This window comes from Meleagris gallopavo, chromosome 14, assembly GCF_905368555.1.
Source record: "Meleagris gallopavo chromosome 14, MGAL_WU_HG_1.1, whole genome shotgun sequence".
NCBI lineage: Eukaryota > Metazoa > Chordata > Aves > Galliformes > Phasianidae > Meleagris > Meleagris gallopavo.
The window spans coordinates 1,309,577-1,323,849 of record NC_139417.1 but is presented as its reverse complement, the minus strand read 5'-3'; the positions used below and the strand labels follow the sequence as shown (position 1 = coordinate 1,323,849).

The 14,273-nt window shown below is 45.6% G+C and overlaps 2 protein-coding genes across 3 annotated transcripts in view; both read right to left on the bottom strand.

Moving 5' to 3' along the window:
- Positions 1 to 2,391: 2,391 nt before the first annotated feature.
- Positions 2,392 to 5,765, bottom strand: MUSTN1 (musculoskeletal, embryonic nuclear protein 1). Its single transcript, XM_085235663.1, has 3 exons — positions 5,578 to 5,765; positions 3,398 to 3,518; positions 2,392 to 2,738 (listed from the first exon to the last, which is right to left on the bottom strand). The coding sequence occupies exons 1-3, from the start codon at positions 5,695 to 5,697 to the stop codon at positions 2,632 to 2,634; spliced, it is 348 nt and encodes a 115-aa protein (XP_085091789.1). The 5' UTR covers positions 5,698 to 5,765; the 3' UTR covers positions 2,392 to 2,631.
- Positions 5,766 to 8,296: 2,531 nt separating this feature from the next.
- The window catches only part of STIMATE (STIM activating enhancer), a 30,216-nt gene continuing 24,239 nt past the window's right edge, over positions 8,297 to 14,273 (bottom strand). For both annotated transcript variants that reach the window (XM_085235659.1, XM_031555491.2), the window contains exons 7-8: positions 13,303 to 13,452; positions 8,297 to 12,287 (exon numbers count right to left, since the gene is read on the bottom strand). In XM_085235659.1, coding sequence (XP_085091785.1) covers positions 12,171 to 12,287; positions 13,303 to 13,452 — 267 coding nt within the window. In that variant the 3' untranslated portion in view covers positions 8,297 to 12,170. The remainder of the gene's footprint in view (positions 12,288 to 13,302; positions 13,453 to 14,273) is intronic.

Genomic DNA, 14,273 nt, shown 5'->3' with positions numbered 1-14,273 from the left:
CCTTTTTGCTGCCTCTCTAGCAGACACAAGCCTCACTTGTCCAACAGCTGTACCAATTGTTTGATCTCTAGGCTAAGTAGTGATAAAATGAGAACAGACCTTGCCTGGGCTACTTAGAGAGGTGCTAAGTCAGTGCATCATATCTCAGTGTACAGGGAAGCCATAAACTATTCAAAAATCAGTGTAGCAACAGCTGTATGCAGGAGCACGTCTGGTCTTACACAGCCCTAACACAGCTCTGATGCCTCCAGCCATGAGTCCTGCACAGTTGCCTTGAACCTGTGCATCCAGCAGGGCTGTTTGCACAACAGCTCAGCTCTGGGAGAGCTCTGTGCCACAACTTATCTGTAAATCGGGTGGGATGACTGTTTTCATCTTCTGTATTATAATAAAGTCTTCATCCAAGAGGGCCACGAAACAGTTCTCAAGAAGTTTTTGTTGGTCTAGGATTGATCTATAGCCCCGGAACAATGAATTCTGTTACATGTCCACATTTTCATATGTGAATAATTATGGACAACATTATATTAATGTGATTCCTAAGATACATGGGCACACACTTGGCTTTTGGGTAGTTTCCTATCCAGAGAGAACTTGCATGATTATTTCAGAAATACTTCCCCATGTGAATAGTTGCCATGTCTTCCTCTTTTCCCAAAGCATTTCAGACATACTGTAGGGAAATAACTGATGTTTTTCAAGCACCACAGTAAACAGACAGCAGGCAGAACCCGCTTCCAAAGGCTGTTTCTTCTGCTCCACCACTGAGTGCACTCTCAGCAAGTTGCTGATGACACCAAGATGAGTGGTGCAGTTGACATGATAGAAAGAAGAGATGCCATCCAGTGGGGCCTGGACAGACTTGGGAAGTGAGCACATGAGAACCTGATGAAGGCAAAGTGCAAGGATGTTGCACTAGGATTGGAGCAATCTTGGATTTGTGTACAGAATGGAAGAAGAACTCCTCGAGCACAGCACTGCAGAGAAGGACTTGAGGGTCCTGGTGGATGAAAAGCTGGACATGAGCCAGCAGTGCATGCTTGCAGCCCAGAAGGCCAACTGCAGGGCAAGGAGGGTGGCCAGCAGGGCAAGGGAGGTGATTACTCCCCTCAACTCCGTCCATGCGAGGCTCCATGTGGAGTACTGTATCCAGGCTTGGGACCTCCAGCTTCAGAAGGACATGGAGCTGTTGGAGCAGGTCCATGAAGATAAGAGGGCTGGAGCACCTCTCCTATGAAGACAGGCTGAGGGAGCTGAGGGTGTTCAGCATGGAGAAGGCTCTAGGAAGACCTCATTGCAGCCCTCCAGCCCTCCAGAGGGGAGCTAATATACTGGAGAGATAATGACTTTCTACACAGTCTGATATTGATAGGAAAAGGGGGATTGTTTTTAAACTGAAAGAGGGGAGTCTTAGGTCAGATATTAGGAAGGAAGTCTTTATTCAGAAGGTGGTGATGCCCTGGCACAGCTGCCCAAAGCTGTGGTGCCCATCTCTGAGGAGGCCCTGGGCAGCCTGAGCTGGGGGGGGAGAGGAGGGAAGCAGAGGATTGGAGCAGGACAGACTTTAAGGCCCCTTCAACCCTAAGCCAGTCTATGATCCTATGACTATATGTATGTCGCTTCAAAAGTAATACCTCAAATTTATTTCTATGGAAACCACAGCAGATATGACGAGCACAATAACACTATTAGATAGAGCAGTTACAAAACTTTTTTTTCAGCATAGTCACCACCATTAGCTAAGCATTTTTGCCAGTGATGAACAAGAGCCTGCATGCCATTTACATGGCTGTCTGGAACGTGGCTTGTCTTTCCCATTGCTGTTATCACTGCTGAAATACACCACCCACCTCACTGTGCTCACAGCCACTGTTTAGTCTCTATAAACATTCAGTAAAAGTCAACAAATGTCAATGGGTGGCAATTTTTCTGCATGGAGGGATTCAGTTCCTCACCTTTGCTCCATATGCATTCGCATGTCAGATGCCACTCTGTCAGGCTGCCCCTATGCTGCCATCCGTCACACAGCAAGAACATGTAATGGAATACCAGTGGGAAGGTTGCCCCTCCACTGCCATTCTACCAACATCTGTCTCTGACATTGTAGATCAACATGATAAAATAGGAGGCGTTACTTTCAGAGCAGCTCTCTCAACTGCATGGTAGGCAATGACATTCGTTATCCAAAATGAACACAAATAACCCGCAGAAATGCATGCATCTATGAGTGCTTCACTGATATTTTAGAGACAAGAAACCTCACAGGTGCTAAAATAGCATTGTCAGTGTATTTATTCATTGCATTTGGCAGTCAGATCGTAGCTGTGATGCCAAAATGCCCACAAGATCAGCGTATGCTTGAGTTAAAAGCAGTCACCACTCTGTGCCAGACTGTGTCCAACAATCACTTTATTTACTAAACCATTGTAGCAAACACCATTCAACACATAGAAAGAACGCCCGTCATGAAAACTAAAATGGAAGTTGTACCCTTTGATATTAACCCACTCCCTTTCCAATGACTTAAGGTAGAAATTGGGTATCTACAGCTACGGTGAGCTTAGAGCAAGGGGTAGAAATTTGGAATAATGTTACAACAATCATCCCGGTGAGGTACGTGCAGCTCTGCTCTCAACCAAAGACGCTTTTGGGTGGCTCATCTTTAGACTTCTCAAAGACCGTTTCGTCGCCTGTCCGAGCCCGGCTGAATATGGAAGGTGCTGCAGAGCCCATTTGTTCTTGAAAAAGAAAAGCGGGAGAGGAGGCAATCAGTGAAGGAATTCACCAAGTTCTGGCAGTAATGCTAGTGCTGCTAGAGTAGAGAAACTTTTGAGAAATATTTCATCAGCCCATCAACTTTCCAAACCCAGTGCTCCCATTCCAAGCACTGGGCAGCTTCCAGCATCTGAAGGTAGTCATCACCATCAGTGACCCCAAATCCCCGCAGGTGATTTATAAACTACTGTGAAGTTCAAGATATCGTCCTGAATAAGGGTTTTAATTCATCATTCTTCTTTGTAATCTCCCACTGGTGGTAGAAAAGCAATATATGTATCTATATATATCTATATATATCCCCAAGTCTATGAGAAAGGATCCAGATTTTCAGTTTGGACAACCATTCTTTGACTGTGGGACCAACATTTGGTTGGAACTCAGCCCAGAAGGCAGTCAGGACTCTCCCTTCCACTTTGTCCAGACAAGGAGAACGACCACTTGAGGCAGAGCCTGGGTGCCACCTACTGATGCCATCTACTGATTAAATGGTTGTGCAGCCAGGCCAGGGGGTGTAAGCACATTGCTGGCTGCTAATTTGGAGCTGCACTCATTCACTGACATTAGCTTTAAGTTCATTGGAAGGTTTTTTCATTATTTCCATTAAGGAGAAGAGACTTACCACACTGCTTCATGACTTGGTAGGTTTTGGACTTAATTTCCTGGTTTTTGGAAAGGTTTCCTCTAGCTCCTTTGAGATCTTCCTCCTTCACTGGAGGACGCTTCTTTTTCACTGGTTCTGGCTAATAAGAAAAAGTATCACCCACACATCAGCATTTCATGTTTAGGACCCATAGGGAACAGAGCTGCCTGGATGCAGTGGCTACCACATGCAGAGCTGCTAATCCTGTGTTCCACCTATAATTCTGTATTCCACCCTCTAAGACCGTACATTCAGCTGCTCCATGTTTTACACATCCTCAGTTCCATATCGGGGCAGGATGTCATTACCCCTCCCAAAATTGCCACCGTTATCATTCTGGTTCTGAACCAGATTGCCCTCTGATTGCCCACCCTATGGAGATGTCTGCCTGGTCCTTCTGCAAGTGAAGACCAAGACAGATCGGTAATCAAAGTATTTGTCTGATGTTCAGGAAGGGATAGAAAAAAACAACAAAGCAAAACAAACCTGTTTACAGTCTATCATGCTAGAAGGAACTCAGGGTAACACAGAAGAATATCAGCCTCTCCTCACATTCAGTGCTTACAACATGCACTTACATCCCAACACAACACCATCAGCACTATTAACACCCTGCAGTGCATTCACTGTGTTTGAGGACTGGGCAGACCACGCAGTGGGGTATGGGGAGATCAGATTCACAGCAAATGTCGTCATTTCATCATCATCATGTCATCAAACAGGTGGAAGACGCATGCACTCCGACAGGAACATGCATGTGCATCAGTGAGAAACTTCTCTGGCCACCCGTCCACACGCAGGTCCTCTGATTTGGATTTTGGCAGCGCTGGAGCCCGGTGGAACATTTCTGTGCCACTGCTTGTAAAGTTAAAAAGGGTTGTGGAGGGAGAAAACTGCAGGGCCACAAGCTGCTGGAGCAGCGGGTGCCAGGGGACCTGGCTGTGCTGGGGCTGTGGCTCAGCTCCCACTGGCTGCCAGCTCCCGGAGAACTCGGAGCGGCTCACTGCCAGCCCCACGGCGTGCAGTGGGAAACAAAACAGCCACGAGATCTCTGGGGAAAACACTGCGAGTATCCAAAGAAAGACTGAGCTGAGAGCAAATCCTTCCAAGTTCACAGAGGGTTTGGGCTGGTGAGCTGTGAACCAAAACCATCTTCACGGCCGTCTGCTATGGGAACTGGTTGGGGTCATCCATGTGAAGCGAGCACAGAGCTGAGCCGGTTCCCACATGGAAAGGGCAAGAAATGCCATGTTTTGTTAACAGCAATATGAAACCTGCTAAGGTGCTTTGCCTGCTGTTGGCAAGGGCTGATAACTGTGAGGCTGCTTCCAGAGGTTTTCTTGGGACAGATAGAGGAGCGCTGGAGACGTGCCGAGTCACCAACAGAGAGCTGAACTCCACCTAGTTTTAAAGTGAAACTTCTCGTGCTGCGATCAGGGCTTGGTTTTCCACCAGAGCAGTTGCTGTGGATTAGCTGTCCTGCAGCTAAAACACGACGGTGCTGCACAGTGAGGTGGCCAGGAGCCACAGTGCTGAGCCCCAGTCCTGTTGGTGCGGAGCTGCACCCACCGCTGCCAGCAGCAGTGAAGCTGTGAGTGCTGCGCTGAGAGCTCGCGAGGTGTGGGGCACTGCTTTCCAGACTTTTTCTTTGGAGTAAATCCAACAGGGAGAACCGAGCTACTCTGTGTAGCTGGAGGACTGTGCCCCGCTGCCCTTCCTATGTCCTCTGCCTCTTCTTTTCTTGCACGCTCACGCGTCAGGCATTGCTTGACATGGCAGCACACCTTAGTGCAGACGCATCCTTCCAAACTACAGATAATTGTCTGAGAAAACGTGTTGGAAAAGCAGAGATCTGTCAGGACAACATCCCAGACCAGAGCAGTGAAAATGCTTTTCCCTTCCTACAGAAACGTGAGTGCTTGCAGTACGACAGAATAGATTAAGAGCCAACTAATTAAACGTATAGAAGGCAGCTGCTTTCCTTTGCCACACAATGACACCCCCCCCATAAAACATAGTTAGGAAGCTCTACGAGCAGAGCCTGTTTCACCACTTTCACAATCGCAGAGCACAGCGTTCACTGCACAACGAGAGCTGCTCGCTGGCAAGCTGTGCAGCGTGAGCTCCGACCCTGCCAGCCTCCCAGCTGTGCCCCATACCTGCGACATAACTGCAGCTCCTGCGGCTCCGATCCCTGCCGATGTGGTTTCCCAGCTGCGCTTAAATGCAGCCCGCGTGCCGTGCAAAACATGTTGTTCTCCCAGACTTATATAGAGCATCCAGCGTGAGGTCAGGGGTGGGGTCACCTTCCCAAAGCAGTGCCTGGGATGATTCAGGCCGTGCGGGGTTATTCCTGGCAGTGACTGCAGGACTCGCAGCGTGGCTGTGATGGGAGCGGACAGCTGGGGTGGGAGGGGGGCTGCCCTGCAGGGGGGCCGCTGGGGTCTGACTGAATGAACTTTAAAAGGCAAAACTTGGTTACAGACACAAGCTTTGAATATTCTCGATGGGAAGGGAGGCCATCTGTTCTTTTCCTGCATAGGGAAATAAGCTCTCTGTGAAATTTATATAAACCTAACATCAAAAGCATAACACGATGCCCTGAATCCCTCTTGTGTGGGAAGCAGTGGCCCCTGCTCCATAGGAAGAAATGGTTGTGATTTTTTGGGGTGAAAAAACTCAGTTTTGCAGTTTGTGAGGTCAGATTCAGCTTTACCCTGACAGGAGTGCTGCTGAGCTTGCTCTGACAGTAGCTCTCACACACGGGAGAGCAAAACCCCTCCCTGCTTCTCAGCAGCTCTGCCAATTGCCCACTGTGTGCACAGGGATGGGCTCAGTGCTCCCCGCGCATGTGCTGACTAATGTAAAACCTTCTCCAAAGCTTCTCAGATTCATTTCCTAAATGATTTTTTTTTAACTAAATAGAAAGAAAGAGAACCTTAGGCCACACAAAAAATTGGCTTCCGTAACAACAACCCACACGTAGCAAGCACCAGGGCTGGAGCCAGCTTTGGAGAGGCAGGCCAGGTGCTCCTCCCAGCAGTGCCCACCAGGAACAGCGTGGCAGTACAACCCCCCCAGCCCTCCCCCCGTCTCCGTGCGCCCACTGACTGCCACTGCAGCTCTGCCCAGGCCCACGAATGCACCTTCCTCTGTGCGACTGCGGAGCAATGGCTGGGCTGTTAGGCAGCACTATGGATGTCACACACCTAACCTTTCCTTACGCTGCATCTGTGTTTGGAACCTGCATTTTAGTAAACTGGAAGAAAAGTTTCTGTGCAATAACACTGCGATAACAGTGGGAAGGAAAACCACTCACTCCAGACAAAGTACTGTTTTTCCTCCAGGAGAAAGCTGAGGTTCCCGTCAGTGTAGGCAGCACACAACAATGCTCTCCAGTGTGTCCCAGCACAGCCCAGGCAAATCCTCTCTCTTAGACTCAATGGCACATTTTCTAAACCAGAGCTGAAGCAAAATCACAACCATTTCTTCTTACAGAATGAGGGCCAATTTTTCCTCACAAGGAAGCTCAGCTTAAACCAACCTGTGCTGCCTTCTCCGAGTCGGAACCTCACTCATCTGGTCGAGGTCCCGAGGATTCTGAATACAACGAGCATCAAAGTCAGTCAGCGTATTGCAGCTTATCCTCCTTCCTCTGTAGCCAAGGTGTGCAAAACTCCTTTCCAAAGAGGTGGTGAAAAGAGGGCGATGACCACAGTGAGTGTAGTGAATGTGCACACCTGGCCCTCCAGAAGTCGCAGCTCTTGCAGCAGACTTGACTTTTCCTCCAGGAACCCGCGCACACCCCTGGTGGGCTGCCAGGCAGAAGATGGCTCCTTGAGTTCCCTGTAAGGATGCAGTGTGGGGACAGGGCTGCCTGGGTGCAGTAAGCGATAAGCAATGAAAGTAATGCACAAACGCAAGAGAGGAGTAACAAAGGATTGACACTGTGCAGGCCCAGGCCAACAAACTGAACCAAGCTGCTTCCACCAAGAGAGAAGTGGTGAAAGCAGCAGCAGCAGCTCATTAATACCACGATTTCTGCTGTTTCGGCACAAGGCTGTGACCGAAGTTTTCTGGTTCACATCACAGCTTCACGGGACTGCAGCTCTCCTTTTTGGTAGCGCTCCCTGCTCCTCCAGCGCTCTAGGAAATGGATGGCAGATGCTCCAACTGGGGAAAAAGGCATCTGAAGAGTAAGACAGCATCATTATGTCCCCACAACAGGGGTGGTGGTTGTGAAGCAAGCGTGGGCTACACTCATTTTACTGGGTGTAGAGAAGCACATGTGCTTGCTGCAGAACCCTTCAGTAACCACAGACAACCCTGCAGTGCACAGACAGCATGCAGGAGTGTTGCCTTCTCCAGCCGGAAGAGAACCAGCACTGCTTCCCCCTCCCCATCTCACTCTGCTTTGTGCAGCAGTGATGGAAGGGAGCAGGGTGACGTTGCTCCTGTTGGGCCCGAAGTGGGTAACAGGAGGCTGCTGGGCTCTGGAAGCAGATGTCCCCATGCAGTCCTTGGCTCACAAGGAGGGACCAGGGAGTTCTGCAGTACCGCGAGGCTTCTCAGCAAACATCACTGCCCCTGCAGGGACAGGATGCCGGAGGTAAACCCAGACATTTCTAAATTTACATATTTTTGTGCCCAATGACCAACGGGTGTGACTTTGTTCAAAGAGCAGAAGGTGGGCTGTGACAACGAGCTGGGTGGAAAAGCACATTAACCAAGTTCTGCATTCCAGAGGTCTTTGGGTCTGCATTCTGCACCTCTCAGGATGCACACACAGGGCTTAACTTTCCACTTGTGAATACAGAGGGTTATGAACATTGAGACAGGCTCATTTAAAAAAGAATGAGCAAAGAATGAGTGTACAAATCTGTAATAAGTCAACTTTATTGTAAACCGTTATACAATGCAATTACATAAGATACCCCTAGAAGTTTAAGGTAACACTATTGATTAACAATGTGGTCCAGACAGAGGGCAGCAGAATACAGCTGTTTGTTTTGCTCACGCAGGCTCTACTCTGACTTTACTTACAAACAAACCCAACATTCAGTTTGAGGCAGATACTCACGCAAAGACAGAAACACCTACAAAAGAGTCCCTTTTTTAAAGATACTGCAGTTTTACTTTGTAAAACTATAGTAGTAGTTATTTTCAGTAATTGAACTGGAAACTTTAAATACATAAAAAGTTTGCACCCCAATGCTGTAAGACCTACTCTGACTTGATGTGGCTGAATTTATTCTCTTCCATTACTGCTTTCTCCTGCAAAAGCACAGCAAAGTTGCAAACATGGGTTGGTCAAGCACAGTGGCAGAGATCCCTTGTGATGCTTGGCTCCCTGCAGAGCCACTCCTTGCTCCCCTGGAACCGCAGGCAGCACCTGCGGGCAGGGATCACTTTGCATTGCTCTAATTTGCAACTCAATTTCTGAGTTTTCCCTGAAGAAAAGCTAAAGTACATTTTAGTGAGCAACATTAATATACAGCATTCTCCTACTGAAAGTAAGATAAGGGGACCTGAATGTGTTAAAGCCAGAAGTTGAAAACCGTGTAGTAGACAACACCAGCGTTATAAATTCATGCGGATGTGTCGCGGGTCAGACACCAGGAACAGTTAATACATCAAGGCTGACCTAAATTGGTAAATCTTAAATCTCATCTCCACAATACCATTTGCTTGGTAAGTTACAATCCCTTTTCTTACTTTGGCATATAGTACACAGCTTATTTTCATTAAACAATCACACGTCTTCAAGCACGGCCTGAATTAAACTTCGCTATGAGCTATCATGAACTGCATTTACCAGGAGTGAACTCAGAGTGCCAATCTGAGGACAAACACAAGTGCTGCCATCATGTGATATTATTATGATTGGATCAACTCTCGAAACATTTACTGCAGCTGTGCCTGCAGTCCACGCCAAGGAGCAGCATGATGCAGTGGAGCACTGGGCAAATCCTTCCCCTGCACAGGAGCTCTTCAGACAGGTGCCATCTCAAACCTACCACAACTACTCTGACTTTCATCTCCCAAAGAGGAAAACTGCCAATTGTACATTTTTTGTTTCTTTTTCATGTGATAATGTAAAACAACTAGCAGAAAACCAGGTTTGGGTATTTGGCCAAGGTTGTGAACAAGAACTCTGTCTTAGCAGAGCAAGTTAGAATTGCTTTTCTCCCTCTGAAGATACACCCCTCCTTCCATTACTGCGGTACTTACAACACTGGACTTCAGTCTCTTTGGCTCACAGTGCTTTACTGTATCATCTTGCTAGGCATATCGAAATCTCAAACCAAGCGACGTTTAAGCACTTAAGACATGAAAAATTAGGCAATTGTAGGCCCCTGCAAAAACCACCTTCAAGAAACTGCTCCGTAGTGCTTATTATTCTTTTGTACTTGGTCAGTGAGTTTGAGGTCTGCTCAAAACAAGTATTTTACATGATTAAGGCCATAATTTCATACTGACATTTCACAGACTAAACATGAGACTAGAAATAGATATCATTTCAATAATTTAAGTAATTAGAGGAGGGAAAAGGAAGATAAAATGAAAGCTTGTACAGTTAAATTTGTATGCGCTGCTCAGTTGATGAGGACAGTAGTGACTGTGCAGTGGTGTGTAGCACGTGTGACATATTTCTATTTCACTAGCCAAAACTGAACAAAGCCTATGCTGAAAATATAAACACATTTATGACGAGAGCCAGCCCCATCTCCCACATCCCTTTAGAACAGTGAGCTGTATGAGGCTGCTCTGCTGATGAAAATGAGTTCCTTGAAGTACTGTGCTTCTGGGGACACGAGCCTGCCCAACCAACAATAATCAGAAGATGCAAGTCAATTAAATCAACAAACAACAAAACAAAAAATGAAAACAGAGGCAACCCTGATGAGGGACATTTTCCCATTTCCCTATCCTCCACTTCAGAAAAACTCAATTGAGCTTCCATTGTCGTTAGCTTCTAGATTTAGTCTAAAAGAAACACTAGTATTTAAACTTATTGCAGTTATTACATTTCAGTGCACAGTAACAGAGGTCAGTGGCTCAACTTAACTTGCAAACATCAGGTTTGGTACAACGTCCCTTTGAGTCACGCCGAGGTGTTCCCTGAAGTCTCAGAGTGCTGCGATCACCTCAGCAGCCGAGCAGGAAAAAGGAAAGCTGGAACAGTGAGAAGGAAGGGAGCGCACAGTTCAGTATTTACTAAGGCCCGAGAACCATGTGGAAGTGGTCTGGATAATAAATCACTTTAAGACCTAGTAAATTCGTAAAAAATGTAAAAAATCTTAAAAAGTTCTGAGCAGTTTTCTGATGAAACTGTTTGGTTTAAGGCTTGGAACACTTCTGATGTCCAAACACTAAAACAGACTTGCAATTAGTCTCTGCTGTCACTCCTCTGATACACCGCCTTGTCCTGCACAAGGTTCAGCTCAGCAAGGAAAGCTGTCAGAAACAATCATTTCGAACGTAGGCAAAGCAAAAGGATGTCCCTGAAAATGTCTGCAGGGCTTTAGAGCAGCACACGTTGTCAATTGCTAGAAGACATATGCTGAGAACTGCAGAAGTTCTGCAGTGACTGTACTACACCTCTCTTCTTTTATATACGAAAGGATAACCAGGCTGACAGGAAATTAAACAGAAGAAACCCATTTTTTTAAGCACTTGACATAGAAGAATGCTTTTTCAACAAAAATAAGCATGGGACAGAAATATTCACAATATTGTAGCACAAGTCCTCCAATCAGATCAAGGCCCTGGATGGTGCTATATGCAAGGAAAAGCCTCAGGAAGGTTCCATCCCTCTTGCATGACATGAGAGATACATACAAGAGACTTTCAGAAATGGAAATAAATTCATCCATAGATATTAATTTCACAAAGAAGTAACCTACCACGACAGATTTCTGTTATACACTAAAGTGCACATTTGTCAAATATGCTAACACCACCTCTTATTAAACAAAGGTATTCCCAAATCACGCCGAGGACTGCATTTTTAGTGATATTTGGTGATTTCAGCAGTGACAGAGAGCTCTTCCCTTTGCAACCCCTTTGTCTGAAACCAGGACACAAGGATAAAATGATTTTCACTACAAATCTTTTGACCTTTTCTGCACAAAAAAAGGGAACAACACCCTTTTCTCTGACAAAGAGAATCTTTAAATACAACCGTATGAAAATATAACTTAAATATAAAATAGTCAAATAGATTTGAGGAATCTTGGAAAAAATCTTTGTTCCACCTATTAGTTCCATAGGTACCTGGTAGCGAGTAAACATTTGTACTTAAAAAAATAACATTAAGTTACAGCTTGTAGCCATAAACTATTCTGCTCTAGGAATTATGCTGCAAAAGCCAGTTTTAGTAATAAAACACACTCTAACTTACTCGATTTGGATGCCTTTCAGAGAACACCTTACACTGCATCATTCAGTAACCATAAAGGAAAGGTTACTGCATCTGTTTTCTCTATCTTCTCTGAAATGTCAGATACCATCACCTCAGTGACTCGTCCTTAACAATGCTGCTTTCACATAGGATGAAAAGACATTCTTGCATAATTGGTCAGTGTGTCTGTAGTGCAACTGAACTGCAAGTCTTCCAACTGACTGCATTATGTTGACAGACCTTGCTTTTGAGTCAGTTCGTATGAAAGTGAGAAGCAACTGCAACATTAAAACCCACTGACTGAGAAGTTCTTGCCGTGAAACCTGGTAGCACAGGTCAGGGAATGCATCATACTGGCAGACCAAAACGATGCTTCTTCTTCTTAACGGGCTTCAGGTTGGTCAGTCTACGCAGGTCCTCTTCCATGTCCGATTCCTCCATCTCATCGTCTGCTGAGATGAGGATCTACAAACAAATTACAGTTTCTGAGTAACATACAAAGTCACAGTCTTTCCTCATCCTGCTCTTTACACTTGCAAAGCATCTTACTCCAGAACACAATTTGGATTTACAGTCAGTTCTACCCTGCAACATCACATATCCTACCTGGAACCTCAAGCAAGTGTCAAAGAAGGACACATACCTATTAATCTCCACTACAGTCACAGACTCTGCACCTAAACAAGTGATCCCAGCACCTCCAGAACATTTGCATTACATTATATTTGCAATATGATGGTCATTTTATTTAAAAAAAAAAAAAAAAGCAAAGCCACAAAAAACATATAGGTAACACTGTCTATAGTCTCCAGCCTCCTCTCACTTGAAGCTACTAACCTGTCTTCAAATTAGAACTGCCTATTAAGCTTTAGTACTGCGTAGCATTTGTAGCAGCATTTGTAGCAGCATTTGTAGCATTACATCTGTGGGAGCCTAGAAGAGGAGGGGAATCAATTCTTTGAAAGGGTTGATAACTGCAGGACAAGGGGAAATGGTTTGAAGTTGAGGGAGGGAGATTGAGGTTGGATCTCAGGAAGGGGGAAGTTCTTTACAGAGAGAGCGGTGAGGTGCTGGAACAGCTGCCCAGAGAGGCTGTGGATGCCCCGTCCATCCCTGGAGGTGTTCAAGGCCAGGTTGGATGGGGCCCTGGGCAGCCTGGGCTGGTATTAAATGGGGAGGTTGGTGGCCCTGCATGTGGCAGGGGGAGGTTGGAGATTCATGATCCTTGAGGTCCCTTCCAACCCAGGCCATTCTGTGATCTGTGACATTTATGCATACATTGTGTCTTCCTGCCCTCCAGAAGGAAAACAACCAGCTAACGAGTGGTGCAACAATACCATCTTATCTGCTTCTCAACTGCAAACACAAGGAACCCTGCAAAGAACATCAAAACCAATTTCACAGTGCTACAGTGAAAACAACGGTGTGAGGGAGGAATTGCATTGATATTGCATTAATTGCAATAATGAACTCTACATACTTCTGACTCTGACTCTTCATGTGATGCTGCTCTCCTGTAGCGGACTTTACTTCCATTTCTTGAATCTTGTCCTGCTTCTTTTTCTTCAAGTTTAGCTTTTGTCTTCCCCTTCTTCATAAGAAAATTATCTACAACCCAGAAGATAAATGCCTGGTAAAGAGAAGGAGAAAAGTGACAGTTCAGTTCTCTTCAGGTTAGCATATGCTCATTCAGTCAACATGTAGACAGAATCAGGAAAACTTAGCAATAATTCTGAATTGGCCTAAAAGTTCAGTTTTATATAAGCACTGAGCTCCATCGCTTATTATACACTGCACAAATTCTCTAGAACACATCTACTTTATTCCATGGAAGCAGAGGAGAGAACAAGAAAAACAACTATTGTTCCAAGTGATCATTAACTCCTCATGCAGAAACCTGAGTGGCTTCAGGCAGACATTTTAGTGCAACAAAGCTTCCCATTTCAAAGAAAATCCATGCTTGAGCGAAATAAGGAGAGAAGGAGCTGCCAGCAGTTACTAAATGCAAAGACAGCATCTCTGGCTCTAGTCTTGACTCCCAGACTGCTGGAAGGGTGTACTTTGACAAGGATGATGGCACATTTTGCACTTCTCCTCCACTCGTGTGTTGACCAGTCACTAACAGCTGTGGTCAGACACAGGATACTTCACAGTGCAGCTATCCTTAGCCTAATTGCTTTCTAAAGCAGATTTCATTGTCATTTTACAATCCCTATGTGTTCCATTATTACATTCAATCTACTCAAGTCATCAGCTCAAAGAACTCAACAAAGCACTTCTATACCCCTCCTGAGCTTGGTTACTCAGCTAAGTATGGATTTCAGCTATGTGCAATCTACATATCCAGGCATTTTCTCCTCTCTCTAACACTTTTCCTTTTAAAAAAATTAAGATAATTAACACATGAGGATACACTGTGCTTTAAGGATTAACATTAATTAAGGATTAATG